The sequence below is a fragment of the Rhyacophila brunnea genome, unplaced genomic scaffold (genome assembly GCF_057557595.1).
Source record: "Rhyacophila brunnea isolate RB1 unplaced genomic scaffold, BYU_Rbru_1.0 scaffold_9, whole genome shotgun sequence".
Classification (NCBI taxonomy): domain Eukaryota; kingdom Metazoa; phylum Arthropoda; class Insecta; order Trichoptera; family Rhyacophilidae; genus Rhyacophila; species Rhyacophila brunnea.
This window is the reverse complement of record NW_028233361.1, coordinates 15,074,621-15,094,896: the sequence shown is the minus strand read 5'-3', so window position 1 is coordinate 15,094,896 and position 20,276 is coordinate 15,074,621. Positions and strand designations below refer to the sequence as shown.

The following is a 20,276-nucleotide window of genomic DNA, read 5'->3' as shown; positions in this document are numbered from 1 at the left end:
ACAAAGTCATGTTAAACCTTTTATGTTAGTTAATACACTTTCACTACCGAATATATCGGTATTGTCCAATTTATAAAACCGGTATGTCGGTATCGAAAAATACTGGGATACCGGTATTGCAACCCCTAGGTTTAGCCACTGTATTATAATGAAAACTTAATTACTATTAATGCAGTCTGTAAAATAATCATTTCACCAATTTGAAATGACACTAAATGGTCTTTGCACTCATAGAATTTGTTCTATGTGACGTCATACAGATGTCAAACAATAATAAATTGTACAAATCATACAAATCTGGCAGATAACAGGAAAATGTCGAACTGTGGAAAGTAAAATACATAGTCACCGCAAACAAATCATACTTTTGACAAAACTGTAAATCGAGAAGTGTCAAAATTCAGCTCTAGGACACACCTAATTAATACACAATATGGACCCATGAATGCGGTGAGGTTATAGTGAATAGTGAGTTATAACAGGAAACTGGTAAAAGTTAATTTTTCTCAATATGACTTTAGCCGAGCTATGGCATGAAACTAGTGCTAGTTATTGCTCATACTTGGAATGCAATATGGTAAACTGTTTGAAGAGAATGATGATTGTTGCATATAATATCAATATAAATATTAAAATAAATATTATTCATTCACTGCTGACCAGCTATTTACCACAACTTGGTCAGTGCTAAAGACACGCCTGGCGTGTAGAAATTAGCAAGATAATTAAATGTGGTAATTAACTGGTCAGCAGTGAAAGTATATATATCTAATGGCCACACGCCAGGCGTGTTTTGAGCACTGACTGTGTTAAATAAATAGTAATGCATAATTTGAACGAAATATGCAATCGAAAATCTTTATTTATAAGAACAGGTTACAGCATTGCAGATAATCAATAACTAGCCCTACTAACGTAATTCGCAATTCAGTGCCACGGTCTGTATATAGCAGTGGCGAAGGGTGGAGGTAGGCTGTTAAGATCCGCTATAAAAATTGCACATTAAACTTTTTCAGACATACATATTTGTTTTCATTGAAATAAGACTACAATTTACAGATAGTGTTGGTTAGTTTTTAAAATTCAATTAAACCCTGATAAACCAAGCCATAATAGATAATAGTCAAAAAATACATGCCTATCTATAAAATATCTAAAACTTTGCAATTAAATCATACATAACTTTCAATATTTTATAAATAGAATATTTTTTTTTATTTATTATAGTTTGTTTTAGTCAGGGCTTAATGAATTAAAAAAAATAACCAACAATATGTGTTATATGTATATTTAATCCAACGAAAACAAATAACTATCAATGAAAAAGTGTGCACAATTTTGTCGTATTGCCCAAATTAGACCAAAGCTATTATGGTTTCGTTTAGGCATGGTTTAATTGATTTTTAAAAACTAACTAACACCATCTGTAAATTGTAGTCGTAGTTCAATAAAAACAAATACATATGACTAAAAAAGTTTAGTGTGCACTATTTATAGCGAATCTTAACAGCTTACCTCCACCCTTCGCCACTGGTATATAGTCAGCTTCGGCTGGAGGTCACGTCTTGACCGGAGTTGTAGCACTATTGTCGAAAAAGTGAACAATACAAAACAATAAATTGGCACTCGATTTTGAAAAGATATTGATAAAATAAAGCATACAAGAAAAATAACAATATTCATTCTTAAATGAAACACACTTAATACTAAAGGGTTTCATATATTTTTATAGACGATCATACATATTTTAATATAATAAATATGTTAGTTGATAATTATTGGAATCACTCGGAAAATTCAAAGTCTCACTTGTTTGGTATACCTATTGAGACGCACCTGACAAGTCACACATTTTTCTTTTTATTTATCCTATATTATGAATAAACTGCTTTGTGGCAACGCAGTATCTATGATGACAACTAAACTTAATTGAAACCCTCTTTTTGTTTCGCTCTGGTCTCTATGCACTTTGGACTGTATGAATCCCTAGCTGCTCTCACTTATCATAAACCTCGCTTATTGAAGTTTAAAAGCAAAAACTATCACATATTAAATAAATATTGACTAATCATAAATACATACTTAAATACTACAGTTATGAGATATTTTGTCGCATCATTACTTTGAGCCAATGAAATTATACAACATTTAGGAACACAACTAATAAAAAACTCATAACACATTATATACTGTGATTTCTCAAATTGAAAAAAGATGTACATGTTTTTGTTTTATCTCAAGATTTTAAATTCAGTCCATGCCAAATACATTATTAAAGTTGTGTAACCTTTCGTTAGCTGTTTTGCATATCGCGTGTACTCATAAATCCGGAATATGTCTGTACGCAAAACTCATGCTATTATGAATAACGATCGAAGCGGAAGTGAACAAACAGCTTTTCAACCCTAGACGCCAGTTGATAATTTTTAATAGCTACAAACTAAGGAGGCCAGATATCTTGTGATTACGGGACATGTTTAATTTTTTTAAACATTTTGTCCCAATATTACAAACGTACGCGATTATCAACAAAAATCTATATTTAATATTTTTCAACATTGCAACACTGTTGCATTTAATAAATGTTTGTGGAATCTATTACTGAGTTAGGAATAGAAATAGATACGAGACAAATTACCTCTTCTGTTCTAAACAAATAGAAATATAAATTCGGTAGCCACTTACTCGCATTATCTATGCATATTTCTTTTGTTGTTTATGGTAAATTCACAATAGACAAATGGTCGGAAAAGACCTGATATTATTAAAATGGAAAAAAAAAATATTTATATTGCACGTACATAACTAGATCAATGTAATATACATAATTTTCAAACCACCAGAAACATACCTATTACAAAAAAAATATATTAATGTAAACATATTCAATAAACTACTATTACTGCAACATTTTAAAAACATGTGTATTATTTGAATTTAAAAAAAATAGGAATGTAAATCGTGAAACAAAAGAAATTATAAATCAGATCTGTTTTATTTATGAATGTGAAAATTTTCCGTGTTCACATATCCTAAATCTGGCCACCTTATCCATACACATCATCACATTTCATTTAAGTTTGTTCAGAGTTCAGGCCACATGTAGATCTACTAATATTAGACCATTTAATGGACACATGACAAGGAGTATTATCGTGATGGTCCTAGAATAGACAGCAAATTAAATAACCACCTTCGCCTACAGTGATCGATCAAGTATTCATTTCAAATTACCCCATGACAGTATAACCATCACAGAGGAATACTGATAGAACAGCTCGTGCTTTCGCAGTTTTTCCACCCGAGGTCTCTTGGGTGTTTTCTTTGTGGGCGTGTCGACTTTTGTCTCTTCATCGGGTTCATTGGATGAAATAGGGCACGGCAGATGATCGACTCCGATTTCCCCCAAGCCGAAGCAGCCGATAGTTTTGGTGTGCGGAAAGTATTTAGTGAATGAGGTTTCTTCGTAACTGTGTGAACCACTGCGACCGACACACGACAACTTGAGTGCTACGCTGTATTCCCTTCGTGGAATTAACTCGGACATCTTAAAAAAATATATATTTACATTATAATCTACGATGGGTTATGTAAAAGCAGAGCTGTGGAAACGTGGAACGCTGATAACCCAATAATTATTTTAGAGCCCCAAACTGGAACCGTAACCCCTAAAAAATAAGAAATAGAAGTTCTATTGTTTTAATAAAAATCTAGTATTTTTGGGGATTTGTCCAGTACCGAGTTGTTCCGAGAAAAAATATTAATATGCTACATTCCAACATAAATGATGTTTTATAAAAGTTTTTTTACTAATTGTGGGATTCATAATTTGCTTCACCTGCTAAGGATATCTAAAAAAAAATAGAATAAACAAACTTTTCAAGTTTTTAAAATTGTAAAAAAATATTTGTATTATACTACTGCCCCACCCTGCTTTGTTGGCACCCATGTCAGACGATTTAGTCTTTAGACTTTTTTTTTATGCGGTGTACCCCAAATCTGCAGACTTTAAGTGTTATGTATTTTACTTGTCGAATTGCCAGAATTCATCCATCAACCACTACACGAGTTTAATCTGACATTAATATGCAATCAATCAAACCGAAAAAACCTATTGTTGTTCTAAGCTTTTTTATTTATTAATTTGTTATTTTACCCATTAGAAAATGAAATATTTAGTAATAATTTTATTTGAATTTATAAAATTCTTAAAAAAAAAATGTTTAATGTTTGTTGTTTTCACCCCAATATTATTTTATGTAAATCTAAATATGTAACATGAAAATTCAGAATCATCGGAAAACGATGGAAGAATATATTTATAACCATCACAACTGTCAAAGCTCGACTTTTTCACCCCTTCGTTGATCGTCCGTTGGTCAGTAGCAGAGCATAGACAAATTGGACAACTTACTGTCCTCGGACTTTTGGCTCGTCAATGGGGAGCGCCTGTACGAAGTGGGTAGTTAAGTGAGTTTGTATAAGATTTTTTTTAAAAACCAGAATCGAACCCGAGAAACAGAATTCAGATTTTTGACTTTCGACCTTTAAAAAACTGGGACTTCCAACAGTTCTGTGTACAAGGCGACCATTTTTTACATCCTTAGGTATTCTGAGGTGGTAAGTAGAAATTGTTTTAACATCTTGTGTAAAGTAAACTGGTAAAGGGCTTGTAAATTACTACTTTACTTTTTGAGGATCAGAAGAGCCTTCCGGAAGAGGTTTGGACGATGCTTTTATATCATTGAAAAACAGCTTTAAATTTTTAAGGTTTTCAAGTGACCTATTATAGTCAAATTTTTATAGCATGTCACTTACCGAAATGAACCGTTCACAATGAGAGCATCAATAAATAATAAAACACTATAGGTGCTTTCAAATAATATAATAGCCTATTTTGTATGTCCATAAAATGTAATGTCGAACAATCCGTGCAGGTCAGCGACAATGATATTCATGTTCGCGTAGTGACAAGCTATGTTGTGGGTACTATGATGAAATGATGAAGAATTTCAAAAACACATCTTCATCAGAAACAACAAAACCCATTAAAAATCACAAAGTATGTTTGTATTCAAGTAAGCCAGATGTAAAATGAATATAAATTTTTATTACTCTTAAACCTAAAAATATGTATGTGTTAGGTAGGTGGGCATTCTTCGAGATTCTAAAAAACGGTTTCTCAAAACAAAAAATGTTAGGAATCATTCCGCTGGTTTCAAACACTTACCTATTGATAAAATGGTACATATTTTATAATACAAATTACAACATACCTGAACAATATTGGCGAGTATCTTTTCTTTGCTGTCTTTCTTTAGAGCGATAATTTTCGAGAAGGCATCAAAGTTGATAAGATTCTCAGGAATAGACCTTTCGGTTGTTATAACAATAAAGTTTAAATATCCCCTGTCTGGTACACTGTCGAATTCATCAAATTGAGTACCGTACACCATACATCCTCCAATGGCGAACGGACACTGCTTCCCTTGTCTAAAATAAATATGAAACACTTACAATTCAATTTCAATTGTCGTAATGCAGAAATCATACAAGGTATTGTTTATTCTGCACATAGAGAATCTTTTTCTTCTTTGCGCTACTACTCTGCGTGAAACCGATGAAAGTGTCACTTGTTCTGTTCTGTCCAGCCCTCTGCATACAACTGTACATTAGGTTTTTTCTACATTAACAATGTGTTTACTGTACTGACATTTTCCTCAAGGTCGACAACTATTTTTCGAACAGTTCCCTACTATGATACAGTATGGTGGAAGAGAACTGGATAAAATTCAATCTTTATAATATGTAGCCGGATAATTGCATGGGCACACGGTTATTGCTACGAAAAGCTATCGGTAGTAGGCGGGCTAAATGTGGAAGTGAGTGACACCTGCTACATTTTATTAGCCCCGCCCACTTCCGTCGCCTTAAAAATCGATGATAAATTATTACGGATAATTTTTTCAAAACGGTCTGATTAGTACTGACTATATAAGAAGTACTCATTGGAGGAACAAACGGAATCTAAAAATTTCTAAACTCATTGCACATGCTTTCTTCCTGAAGGACTAAGATGAAGTAATGTATTTTGGCATGCAAACAACAAACTTACGTGAGTTCGATCACCCCTATAATATCATCGATTAGGGCGTTATATAGATGGCAAAATGTTGCAGAGGGAAAAATCAGGAGACATTTGACATATTCCGATTCCATTAATGTTAAAATCTTTTCCCTCACAAAGTCACCGCGGGATCCGCACGTCCGTATAGTTTGCTGACGGAACTTGTGCACTTTTACACCAGCAACTTGCGGGATGTAAAGACCTCCGACTACACTTTCTTTGCCTGCAAAAAAAGGTTTACTATTGACATAACTGTGAAAGAGTTATTTCATTGCAACAATCTATGTTTATCCCATTCTCTTTGATTGAAATGTTGAATGAAACAACAATGTTTGGTTGCCATGGACACTATATACTAAATATCGTTACTACTTTGTTAATGAATTAAAAAAAAAAAAACTAACCAACGCCATCTGTAATATTATGTATTCTTAATTTAACAAAAACAAATAGGTATGATTGAAATTGTGTGCACTATTTTTTCCAGATCGCTCATAGCATACCTAAACTATTATGGTTGTTTGGCTTAGGCAGGGTTTAACCGAGTTTTAAAGCTAACCAGCACCATCTGCAAATTGTATTCTTAGTTCAATGAAAACAATTAAGTAAGTATGACTGAAAAAGTTTGGTGTGCACTGTTTATGTTGAATCTTAACACCCTACCTCCAACCCTCGCCGCTGACATAATATAAAAGATAAATAAGACATTTTTATTGATTGGCCAATATTTAAAAAAAATGGAAACTGCCGTTTTTGTTTCTAGATCCCTCATATTATTTTTTTTCTTTTTCTTTCGACCATTCTCTCGCTTTTTGTTGAGCGAGCATAAGAATTTCGCTAGAGTGGGGGAAGAACAAACATTCGCTCGCCTGGTCTAAATGCGGCTTAAGCTGCTGTCGTTTCAGTTGAGAAGGTTGGTAAACTTACTCATTGCGGGAAGACATGCTTTGCTCGCAGGAAAAATAGGCTCATCGCACGTCACTCCTACCAAGACATTTGAAGGATGAGATAGTTTGACGTGAAGGTAATTCAGCACTGGAAATAAAAACATACTCATGTAAAAGTGGATTGGTTAGGTTAGTAGATACAGGTTAAAGTCCTGTCAGGTGTCGTATTTTTTTCTAGTTCATATGCATGAGATGTTTTCAAAATATCGTCACCGTTTTAGCAAAACCATCTATGTGCACTTTCTCAAATTGTGCAGGAGAAGGATAAAACTGAATAAAAAAATAATGTTACATTTAAACATTAAAATTATGAAGAATGCTTTATTATAATCAGAAAATGGTCTAACATTATTATTTTGTTTACAAAAATCTTTTATTTTTAATACAAAAATAATAAAAATACAGTTTGTGATGTCACATAAGTTGTTTTGACCGTTTTGTAAATACACATAGTTTAATTTATTCATCAAAATGTGAATAATAATAAATTCATGAAAAACTGTTACATAAATAATAGTTGAAATATACATAGTGCGTTAGTGATAAATTGCAATATCATTTTATTAATTATTAATGCAATAGTGAGATGATATTATATTTATAAGTTCGTTTACTTTCTATTAGCAGGTTTAAATGTTAGGTTATCGTAGAAATAGTGGTGATCTTTCTCTATTACACTTTTTAATTCCTGAAGATGTATGTATTTCGACTGCGATATTGGCAATGATTCATTATATATATTACAAAGGCAGTCAAACGGTTGCACTGATAAAGTTGAGTTTGTAAAAGATTGTTCCATCTGGTAGATACTGTAACATTTTAATATCATATACAACAGGATCTCCGATTCGTTTTCCTGGTCTGATTGAACTTAATCCAGATTTAATCTTATCCATAATTCTTAAAAATTAAAAATCAATGACATTAATTTTAAAGGTTGTGTTGGTCTTGCTAGCCGCATACGTGCTATATAATCAGATGGTGAATATATTGGAGGTTTAAAATACTTTTCTTAGGTGGCATGTGCACTATCGGCCTCTATCATGGTGTGGCCTTTTTCCAGAAAAAGCTGTTGAATCTCGATGTTTTTTCTCTCTAATGATATAACTTAGAGCAGTAGCGAATAATTTATTTCGGTTTTGATATCTACACCCATCCGATTTTAGAATTATTTCATTGTATTGTCCTGCTTTCGATGAGATGAGACAAATTCATTAGAAGATACATTATGAAGAATGTATATGGTGAAATTGTGTAGTTGCAGCTTTTGTTTATAATACATTTGTGCCTGTGTTTTGGACATAGCAGCACACTTTGGAGATCCATTGTGATTACTAACCGTCCACGTTCTGGTACTCTCCTTCATTTCATTTTTGGTCTTCTAGCATCTTTTTTTTTTTTTTTAAATAATGTGGCTATTGTATTCCATTTCTGAAACATTCTTCATTTTATAACTACAGCAGATGGCAGTGATGGCACACTGATCATTACGTGGTTGGTGGATACTTTTTTTTTGGTGGTAAATATACTGGAGTATATTCTGCTGCTTTATGACCATTTTACAGAGACCATTTTTTATATTCATCATGCATTTGTATTTTGGATCGGAAACACGATTCCACATACACCCTGGAGGTATTTTCTCTGCAATAATGGCTGGGAACTTTGGAATTAGATCCAACCATAATGTAACATTTTTTCCACAAATCTCTCCGTTTTGATTTTTGGTTGCACTACCAATTATTTATCTTCAGTCAGATTCTTATTACCTGTCATTGTTGCTTTCAATTGGCCACTGTCATCGAGACGTTTGTAGTTGTTTATCCAACTTTTAAATTAATTCTCGCCTATACCCTATTGACCATGTAGGCATCTTCCAGAAATTATTGAATATTTCCTGTCTCTCTTTTTGAGAAAGCATCTTTCAAACCGTCGTGCAAGACCATAATGCATAGCATATAACATAGAAACAAACTGTAAAAAAACATTACACTCTCGATATCAAAATACCATCTATATGTTACTATAATATACACATAGTTGTTTTTGTGAACCGTGGTTTTTGAACCTTACACATAGCTGTTTTTTATTTTTTGAAATAACTTCGGAGCGAGTTTACCCAACACATAGATCATTTTACTGGCCTATAGAGAAAAAAATAAGGAATGACTTGGTATTTAAAAGTCATTTTTGATAAAAGTGACACATAGATGGTTTTGCTAAAACGGTGACGATATGTAATAACGAGTTCTCAAGTTTCAGGAATCAGTTCCATTTTCAACTCTGGCAAATATGATATGAAGTATGGAGCCCTCGTTGTCCAGTAAAGGCGCTGACCTTTCATCCGGGAGTTCCAGGTTCGAACCCGGTGGTGTCACAATATATTTATGTGATTTTCTGAAAGTCAGGGTGTTTGTGATTGTCATTGGGCCTCATGGCCTGTATAAGAATATATCATATTACCTATACCTATAAATTCCATCACGCTTAATCTTAACAAGAAAATTTTTTTTTAATGTACATAATATAAACTCATTTAGTGCTAACACCGACTGCGACTGGCGCGTTTGAAGTCGTTGGCCATTAGATATAATTAACGTGTTATTTAACTCTGGTAATTAAAAGGTTAGCAGTGATTGTGTTAACTTACTTTTATATTTTTGAGAACATGTTTCGTCACACCGATATCCCGAATAACAGTGACATGGCAAAAATTTTAACATAGCCTTCTTTTCAAGAAAGGTCAATATTAGCATAGGCTCACTTTTAGGTTCTTTATCAATCTTGTATGAGATGGTTTTATTAGCAGATGGATTTATCAAACAGAAATGTTGAGGATCCAAATTCAGTTTATTAATATTTGTTGCAACCTCGTGCCATAATTTGCAGACTGACGATGTCGTTCTGATGCCTTGCCAATTTAGATTCTCCATTATTTTTTTTACTATAATGTAGTTTGACATCACGGACCTGACTGTTTCGTCATTTTTGTTATCCAAATTTACTTGTGATGTTTCCGATGTCGGACAGGTTTCATTTGAATGGCACAGATATATTTTTCGCGTTTTTTCTTTTTCCGAAATCGAATCTTTTCCTCTGGCCCTCGTATTAACGTGGTGTTCCATTTTCAAAATAAAAGTAATGGACTTATCCTTGGGTAAAATTTTAATTAAAAAATCAGTATTTGCAGTATGTTGGAGTCTCTCTTATAATTCAGTGATGATCGTGTCCTCGTGATGTCTCTGGATCGGATCACCTTTGAGCAATGCAATTATCAAGCAGTATAAATAAACAAAAAAGAATAACAGATAATATCCCAAATAAATCAAAACATCCCTGAGATGTTTCCACAACTGATCTCGGTTATGTATTTCGGTTGGATCGTAGACGCCCAAGTTTCCCTTTGGCACACTGAAGTATTCGTAAAGCAACCAGATTAATAGAGGTAATGATAGTAAAGTGAGCAGCCACTGTCCGTCAATTAAGAGTAAAAGTGACAGCAACGCATGAGCACTTATCTTCGCTATTACCCAAAAGTTCAATTTGGAACAACACTCGAGAGCATTTAAATAATCGCACTCCAAATCGGAGAGAGTGACCACAAAGTACACTAACAGAAACAATAAAGCACCACTATCAACGAGGGCAAAAGAGAATAAGAATCCCTCCGACAGCATACTGTACGGTTGACCGGTGGTTTAATCCTCCGCCGAATGATTCTTCATTTACCGGTGTAATTTAACGAACGATAAGTAATTACAGCTTTCGTCTACCAGCGGAACATTCCAAATACGTTATTACGATTATGCCGACTTGACAAAATGATTTTTAGGAAGCAAAATAATAAGTTTACAAAATCTTAATCTCATAAAAAAGTTGTATTCTGTCTACTGACAAAAGAGTTGCCAGCTCTTCTGTCCATAGACATTTTTTTTGAAATTATCGCACATTGCAATACTTAATCAAAATTCACAAAAAAACTTTTTTTCTACATTTTCACATACCTACCTACCTATATTAGATGATTTCACAGATAAATATCTAAATGAAATCACATTAAAAACCTGGTATGTTTCACACATAGAGGTATTAAATTATTTATTAGGCCTACCGCGCATGGACGATTACATAACCGGCCGGTAGCATTCGGACAATCGTTGGCTTGTTCGCGCATGATCCAATTTATTACCGGCCAGTATGTTTGAGCGCGCATGGCGTGATATACATCGGAGGCAATGCGAGCGCACTGAAGAAATGCTTATGCGCGCGTATTGAAGATGGCGCACGCGATATGATAAGAAACGTTAAAATGGATTTTGTAGAGCTTATATAACATATATTGATGATTGAAAAACATCAATTTAGATCTTCTGGTGAACACAGAGGTGGAATATGCTATAATGTGCATGAAGAGTGGGAAAGCCCCAGGAGAACCTGGGCTGACAATCGATGTTCTCAAACGGGCCGGGAGGACGGCGAGCGAAGTGCTCGCACGTCTGTTCACGGCTTGTCTGCACGAAGAGAACATCCCAGAGTCATGAAAAAATGCCTCCATTATTATTCTCCATAAGAAAGGAGACACTGAAGATCTGAAAAACTATCGACCAATTAGTCTACTGCCAATTATGTATAAGGTTTTCACGAAAATATTCTCAGACCGTCTCGAAACAGTTCTAGACGAGAACCAACCAAGAGAGCAAGCCAGATTCAGAAGAGGCTACAGTACTATGGATCATATACAGGTCGTCAGGGAAATCATAGAGCGCTACCAGGAATACAAACTGCCATTATATATTGGTTTTATAGACTATGAAAAGGCGTTTGGTTCCATCAAAAAAATCTCAATTATAGACGCCCTTAGCAACCAAGGAATTTCCAGACGCTACATAAACATATTGAACAGTATATACAGTGATGCCACAGCTTGCGTGAAACTCCACAAACGGTCGTGTAAATTTCCCATAAACAAAGGTGTCCGGCAAGGTGATACCATTTCACCTAAACTATTCACCGCTACTCTTGAGGACTTATTTAGGAAACTTGATTGGGAGGAAAAGGTGTTCCAATTAATGGGGAGCACCTCAGTCACCTGCGCTTTGCAGATGATATTGTTATACTCTCACAAGACCCGAAAGACCTCCAAGGTAGAATGCAAGAACTTGCGGATGTCAGTCAAACGGTCGGCCTAAAGATAAACGTCTCAAAGACAAAGGTGATGAGGAACTGTTTTTCGGACCCTGCGATTATCTGTATTAATGGCACCCAACTCAAGCAAGTCAGCAGCTACGTCTATCTTGTACAGCAGGTGTCCATAGACGGAAGCATGCACGATGAAATTGCTCGAATAACAAAGCTGGGATGGAGTGCTTTCGGACGTCTGAATAGTATCTTCAAGAGTGACCTACCATTATGTCTTAAGCGTAGGGTGTTCAACCAATGTATGCTACCCGTGCTCACATATGGCTGCGATACGTGGACCCTCAACACGAGAGATGTCCAAAGGCTAAGAGTCACACAGCGAGGCATGGAGAGGTGTATGTTGGGCATCACGCGAAAGGACCGTAAGAGAAATGAATGGGTTAGGAAGCAGACAGGAGTACGCGATGTAATAGACGTTGCCAAACAGCTGAAATGGAGATGGGCGGGGCACATTGCTCGCCGAAGGGACGGCCGCTGGACAAATCCAGTGGTACCCAAGGGGCACGAAACGGCCACAGGGTCGCCCTAAAAGCTGCTGAATTGACGAACTGGTAAAGTTTGGCAGAAATACGCCGCAGCGAACGACACAGGACCGAGAGAGTTGGGGAAAGCTTGGGGAGGCCTTCATCCAGCAGTGGATTGACCCCGGCTGATGATGATGATATAATATATATAGAGGTTTTGTATAGATTATCAAACTGTTTTAAAACGTGGGTGTATATATTATTTATTTATAAAGAAAGAAACTGTAAAAATGGGACGGGTACGCGCATGCAAAACCAAATGGTACGCATCGATGAACTGTCAAATGTGGATCTCGTAACGGTTCGATGTATGCGTGCGCTCCATACGATCGCGTCACTTGTGCAGTTGTGCATGCTTGTGTGCACTCTCGGCCGGCTATGACGTGTCATACGCGGGCTCTCATTTAAAAGCATTGCCAATGGGGCCCCGGCCGGTTCGAATCGATGTAAAATTTTGTGTCTGAAGACAGATTTTCAACTCGGCCGTTCGCTCGATCGTCCATGCGCAGGGTTGCATTGCAATACGATGGTTACAACTCCTCGATTGTTGACCGCACGATAGTAAATCGTTCATGCGCGGTAGGCCTTAGTGTATTAAATGTTAGTTGTTATTAGTGTATTAAATTATGTATTAGGTTTCACAGAACAAAAACCATACATCACTCATTGTAAAATATAAGCATACATATTAGTAAAAATGTTTTCACCGATAAATTTAATATTAAGGTAGGTAGGTAGGTATATCGCACAATGAAAAGGTATAAATTCACAAATGACAAAGTAATAATTGTACTAATTGTACCATTTATATACTGGCAACAATGATAACGTTACTAATTTCATGGCGTATTCTACTGTCATTTTTTTGTTGATTATTCGTGTTTACGTACATTATCTATGGATTCGTGTTCCAACTTCCAACCTCGTTCCGCATTCGGCATTCGGCTCATTCATAACATAACATAACATCATGAATACTCCGCCGTCACTTCTTTATTCTAAATAAAGCGTCGTACAAAACGTCTGAATGGGGTAAGGAATGCTATCGCTGCACAGCCGGTTTATACCGAAAAGAAGAATGTCCTGCTGGAATTCAGCTATTATTTCATGCGGAAAGTCTAAAAACATGTCAATGCATAAAACAATAAGTGAGCATGACAACCACGCGGACGTTCCTCGAGGTCTTACAGCGTCAACCTAAAATATTGTACGGCAGTTATTTGATGACGGTGCTAGGAAACCGAATGCTATTTTGAGTCAGAAATAACCAAATTGAAGTTCATTTTGACGAAGAAAAGTTTGGCCCGCCAACTATATCATTAGCGGAATTAGTTGAATGGTGTGCCAGTAAAAAAGGTTTTCCTGATGACTATGACACGCCATTTATGATAAGTGAAAATATTGAGGTGGATGAGGTTGATTATACGAAACAAGACCTCTAAATTGTCTTATCAAAAAAACGGTTACTTCGACTTGCCCTAGACAGTGAAGGTGTACAAGCAGACGCAAGATACAAATTGGTTTGGTAGGGTAATCCTGTACTGATTATAGGAACGCCAGATTGCAACCGAGTATTCCACCCATTTGCCATTGCTGTTTGTAGTAATGCATGTGAAGCTGATTTCACATTCATATTTCAAACTATAAGGGAAACTTTGTTTCTCATTTTTAAAACCACATGAAAGCCAAAAATTTTATTGGTTGATGCCAGTGATGCCTTACAAATGGATACAAAAATGTTTTTGGCCCAACGGAACGACCGTTAATGTGCTACTTCCATGTCATTAAAAACATTGGTGCATTAACTGTCTAATGTCATTTTTTAAGAGTATTCAACGCAAGCTGTCTTCATGTTAATACGATTTGCTGTGATTTAAGTATGAACATTTTTACGGAACTTTTAACATCGTCTGCACCTAATTGCCCCACGTACAGTACGACTACCACGTGGGTATGTGCGTCACATAAAATGTACTACTGGAGATGTCCCTCGCACCAAGGGTTCCTAATGTCTCCCAAGAAGTGTACATTTTGGGAACATTCGAACCTTCCGTTCACGAAATTGTGGTATTGCGCGTCTAACAAATTTTCATCGCAGGTTACGATTACAATGGCCGAGTTATCCAGGCGAGTTGCCATTCAGTGCTTCGCATATTTTAGAGATTTGTGCTCACATCATCTCCTCACTCATCCTTACCTGATTGGTGGGCCTGATGAAATCGTTAAAATAAACGAATACTTATTTGGAAAGCGGAAGAATCACTGCGGACGGCAAGTGAAACAGAGATGAGTCTTCGGTGGTGTTTGCCGGTCCACCAATGTTGGTTTCCTTACGAGGGTCCCCAACCGGCAGAAACTCTGCTGCCGTTGATTAAATTAAATATTGCACCAGGCTCCATCATTTATTCTCATGAATGGCGGGCTTATGCCCTTGTCATCACCATATCAGCACCTGATTGTCAACTACAGTCAGAATTTCGTAAACCCTGAAAATGGTGTATGTACTGATCGAATCGAGGATTATTGGAGAATTACCAAACTGAAAATCCATGCCATATATGCAGCGCTCGGAATGGACCAGAACGCACCGGAGCGCCGCTGCGGTTCATGAAATTAAAAATACCGTTCCGGCTTGTGGATTTATTTAAAATTGCAACCCGTTTCGTTACATTTACATATTTATGCATGAATGTTTCTTTAAAAGTTTTTGTCAAAATTAAATATTAACGAAGTTACGTTGTGCCGAGCGCACAAGGGTTAAAAATAAAATTTATGGCATCCCTAAATTTCTTTCAATCTTCTTATTTTGTGTCGATATGTCCATGCCTAAATGCATTGTCTAAATAATAAGAAACAACCAGCTGCAAGCGTAAATTACTTTCTTACCCAAAAAAATGTGCCTTGCTGACATTTGAAAACTCTTAAAAAATAAACTATATTTTCTTTAATAATTTCTAAAGGATGAAACATTTCAAATCTCAATATAGTCTTGCCTTTGACTATTACGCATTGTTAATTTACTTACCTACTAATTCATTATATTATTTTATTTTATTCGGAGTGACAAAAATTATTACCTAAAAAATTGTTCTCTTAAAAGTTGGTTAAAAATCTCATCATCACCGAAACTATTGAAAAATATTTTGTCGCTGGTAACATAACGCTGGCCACATACCTACACAATTTGATCATTTTAAAAATGATATTGAGTGGTTATTTATAAAAATAATGAAGGTATAATAAAGTAGTAGGTACTCTACAAATCTGTTAAAACCACGTTACATTAGGAATTCACTCCAATAACCATTTAAGTGGCAACAGATGATATTCATCTCATGACTTGTGTTAAAAAAAGTTTATATTGTGTCATAACCCCTATTTTTACAATGTTTACATTTGTTTACGTTTACGTTTATTGTTGAATTGCGAATTGTTGGTTAAAATTCTCAGCAGGCGATACGAATACCTTTATATCGTCGGTGTTTTGTAAAAAGGGCAAATTAACCAAAATACTATTTTATAGGAGGATTTTTAACTTTTGACATATATTTATTTATTACCTGTGGATGATTATAAATGTCTAACAAGTTTATAATAAAGCTTAGCAAGAATACTGTTCTTATAATATGATATTTTAAAAAGCCTATTATGTTAAATTCGCTTTTTACTCATAACACTAAGTGGATATTCACCCTTCCAATTTATCATTTCTAAGTACTTTCCTGTGGAGATACAAATTCGCCGTTACATAATTATATTAATACATATATATATATAATATATATACACCCCGCTATCATTACTGCGTCATCTAATAGGACACTTTAATTCAATCTTGTGTCCAACTGTAATTCGGCGTCCGGTATACGGACGCAGAATTGAATTCATGTAATTTTACGTTTTCTCATCTCCCAACCGCTCATAGAGTCTAAAAACGAAAATAGCCCAGACGCAGTTTTGTTACCTCAGGAATAAAATATGTATTTGTAGTTTGCAGTTTTGTCGCTGACGGCACTACTAGCCATGATTGAATATTTGTGCACGTATCTTTTGTTTACAATGTGTCCCGTGTCGTACGTCCCGTGGATTGCAACGCTGTATTCCAGTGTTTTAATCTCCACCAGAACAGATGATGCAATAATACATATTCATTGACAATTATTCATTAGTATAACGTGACCTTCAGGACAGTCGCGACGTATCGTAAAGTAGGTACCTAAAAGTTAACGAAGGACTACTTTGGGAACAAAATGAAGAAAAGTTTAAGAAACCGGAAGTGTTTTGATACGTATGATTATTTTGAATATCATTTGATATAATTTAGTAATAAAATCGAACTAATATCAATATCAATATGATTAAATAGAATTCTTTATTTATTGTATAAACGCAATAAATAATAAATTGCGTAACACAAGTGTGGTAAGTATTCTACATAATATGCGAAAATAAAACTTGAGACAGAAAAAATTATATTTGAAAAAAGATCTATTATTTACCTTTAAGATTTATTTATTATTTTTTACTCATATTTTTTCAATCATTTCTTTACAGGCGAAGATACTATATCAAATATAATAAACCCTGAAGTGCCAGTGATAGAATCTGATCAGGTATATTTGCAATAGATTATTTTATTAGTATTCTTATCGAACAATAACTAATAATTAACCACTACTACTTTATTAAAATAAATTCGGTAATCTTCATTTGTCCGCAAATTACATTTAGTTTTTTGTCAAGTCTATTTTCGGAAAGACTGTAATTCGTATGATGCTAGTGTTCATTTTTTTTACCATATCAATCGTCTTAAAAACTATTATATTGTTAGGCTACATACCTCTCACATATTAAAACAGAAATGTGCCGCATTTTATATCTATTTCCTCCGGAATTGCGGCAATATACTATTATAATGAAGTCAAAACCCATTGGAGACAATTATTGGTGCAAATTCAATGCTGAAATAATCGATCGCAGTAAATAGTAAAAAAAATACTGTATAATATGTATTAACTAAAGATGTCTCTTGAAATTGCAATTAATAATTGTATCTATCATTTAAAAGTATTGGTAATATAGGGATCGATTTATTTTTTGACTTATATTTAATTTATTTCTCTATTGACTTACATCAGTTGTAATAAAATAGTGCCCTTTTTGTCAGGTTCAAGTGTCAACAAATTGTTTCGTAAAAACATCTGAAAGTCATTTACAATAAACAAAGTTTTACATATTTGGAATATTGAGGAAAATTCACACCAAATTGCATTGCTACTAATAGTAATAATATAATTTTCGTCTTTTGATTTACTTAAAATTAATTTTGGAACTTCTTTGTCACATTGTTTTGAAAACTTTTTGTGACGTTTAAAATAGGTAATTTAATTTTACATGCTTCACAAAACGATATCTTCTAATATATAAAAATCAATGTTTGTTTGTTTGTTCGTATGTTATGCGCTGCCATACCGTTCATCCGATTGCGATAAAACTTTGTCAACTTATTGCTTGCACTTGCGCGAAGAGTATAGGCCATATCTTATATATAAAAATGAATGTCTATCTTTCTGTCCCGTATGCGTTCCTAAACCATTCATCCGATTGCGATGAAATTTTGGTAAATAGTTGTATGCACTCCCGCGAAGGTTTCTGAATAAGAAAAATCATCATCTTCTTCTTCATTCTATTTTCTTTTATTCGTATGGTACCTATACCATTAATCCGATTGCGACGAAACTTTCGTCAGTTATTGTACGCACACCCGCAAAGGTTTCTAAATTAGAAAAACCATCTTCTTCTTCTTCCATATATCTTCTTTTATTCGTATGGTTCCTATACCATTCATCCGATTGCGATGAAACCTTCGTCAGTTGTTGTGGTAACACCCGCAAAGGTTTCTGAATTAGTACAACCATCTTCTTCTTCATTCCATCTTATTTTATTCGTATGGTCCCTATACCATTCATCCGATTGCGATGAAACTTTCGTCAGTGGTTGTGCGAACACCCGCGAAAGTTTCTGAATTAGTACAACCATCTTCTTCTCTTTCATTAAATCTTCTTTTATTCGTATGGTTTCTATACCATTCATCTAATTGCGATGAAACCTTCGTCAGTTGTTGTGGTAACACCCGCAAAGGTTTCTGAATTAGTACAACCATCTTCTTCTATTCGTATACGTTCCTATACTATTCATCCAATTGCAATGAAACTTTTGTCAGTTGTTGTGCGCACACATGCGAAGGTTTCTAAATTAGTATTATATAAAATACAAAGTTTGTTGTTTGTTTTTTCTATCCAATTTTTTTTTTTTTTACTATATAGGTATTAATAACAATAATAACGTTTGCATATTTTGGATTCGATTTTAATTTAGTGTTCTTTTGTTTGAGCTTTACTCCTATTAGAATTATTTTCATATTGCCATATTGTATTTATATTATATTAATATTAAAAAAATAATAACCTCTTATTATTTTTTAAATATCTAAGATAAATATAACCACGAAGCGACCCTGTGCGAAGCCGGGTACTTCAGCTAGTTTTATATAAATTCTTATTTAAAATGCAATCACAGTATTGAATGATTAAACAATATTTGAAAATTATGAATTAGACTCCGGCAACTCAGAACAAAATTAACTTACACGTAAAATTTATTTTTAAGATTTCAGGAAATGAGTCTAATAATGACAAAATGATATTATTGAACGCATCTTCGTCGCTTGTATGTCTTCGCAATTCTGAGCCCATAGTTTCATCAGCCAAGACAGAAATCAGCATTTCAAATGATACAATTATACGAAGCCATCCATCTAAAAATGCGTCTCAGAGTCTGCATTCCGTCAATGCGGTTAGTAGTTTATTATAAATATGAAATTATGCGTAGGTACATTATTAATACTTTTATACCAATATATTTTTTTTTCAGAATAAAATGAAAGCTGCACCAAAAAGAAAAAGATAGAATTACTTCTGTAATCGACCTTTGTCACCAGTATTACCCATAAACCCTAATATGGATTTTGAAATGAGTACGATGATTTTGAAGCTGAAATCAGGGACGATTCCATACATAATCCCAGACAACACAGAACTACCCACTACACAGAAAACCGTAACGGAAACAAAGGGACCAATACCAGACGATACGGAAGGACCGAGCTATTTTTCTCACGATGAGAAATTAATGCTTCCTCGTATTAAAATAACATTATTATATAACTCGTTTTTTGTTTTAGATGGTTCAATCTTCCACATCATTTATTGGTGGCTCAGATGTCGATTCAGAGTATTTTCCAGATATCAATGAAACAGATGTAAGAATTTATTATAATACTTTAACTGTGACAGATCTGCATAGGCTAGGTGCTTCCCACCTTCTTCTTTTCAATCACTTTTCTCTCACCAAAAATTCTTTTAGCCTCACAATATTTCCCAAATTGAGAGTGCCATACTTATGGAAGTCCTGTATGAT

General features: G+C 34.6%; 2 protein-coding genes and 1 long non-coding RNA gene across 4 annotated transcripts; 1 reads left to right on the top strand and 2 right to left on the bottom strand.

Moving 5' to 3' along the window:
* Positions 1-2,910: 2,910 nt before the first annotated feature.
* Positions 2,911-10,966, bottom strand: LOC147063319 (uncharacterized). Its single transcript, XM_085959379.1, has 5 exons — positions 9,725-10,966; positions 7,055-7,162; positions 6,116-6,350; positions 5,277-5,493; positions 2,911-3,547 (listed from the first exon to the last, which is right to left on the bottom strand). Exons 1-5 carry the CDS (start codon positions 10,197-10,199, stop codon positions 3,221-3,223), a joined length of 1,362 nt encoding a protein of 453 aa, XP_085815505.1. The 5' UTR covers positions 10,200-10,966; the 3' UTR covers positions 2,911-3,220.
* cnir (cornichon-like protein) lies at positions 10,281-10,751 on the bottom strand. Its single transcript, XM_085959386.1, has one exon. It carries the CDS (start codon positions 10,749-10,751, stop codon positions 10,281-10,283), a length of 471 nt encoding a protein of 156 aa, XP_085815512.1.
* A 2,787-nt stretch (positions 10,967-13,753) lies between the features above and the next one.
* On the top strand, positions 13,754-19,860 carry LOC147063318 (uncharacterized). Of its 2 annotated transcripts, XR_015072069.1 has the most exons (4): positions 13,754-13,829; positions 17,352-17,410; positions 19,467-19,652; positions 19,731-19,860. It is a non-coding gene; the product is annotated as an uncharacterized LOC147063318 (long non-coding RNA). The 2 variants fall into 2 exon arrangements; XR_015072068.1 differs by lacking the exon at positions 13,754-13,829 and having other exon boundaries at positions 16,614-17,410.
* Positions 19,861-20,276: the final 416 nt, after the last annotated feature.

What these genes read in the sequence shown, in the direction of transcription:
- LOC147063319 (XM_085959379.1), bottom strand. Translation starts at nt 10,199, where the DNA reads ATGGAACACCACGTTAATACGAGGGCCAGAGGAAAAGATTCGATTTCG. An exon ending in ATGTTCTCAAAAATATAAAA is followed by an intron (nt 7,163 to 9,724) that starts GTAAGTTAACAC and finishes TTTTATTTCCAG; the next exon opens with TGCTGAATTACCTTCACGTC. An exon ending in TACTCGCCAATATTGTTCAG is followed by an intron (nt 3,548 to 5,276) that starts GTATGTTGTAAT and finishes TATTTTTTTAAG; the next exon opens with ATGTCCGAGTTAATTCCACG.
- cnir (XM_085959386.1), bottom strand. Translation starts at nt 10,751, where the DNA reads ATGCTGTCGGAGGGATTCTTATTCTCTTTTGCCCTCGTTGATAGTGGT.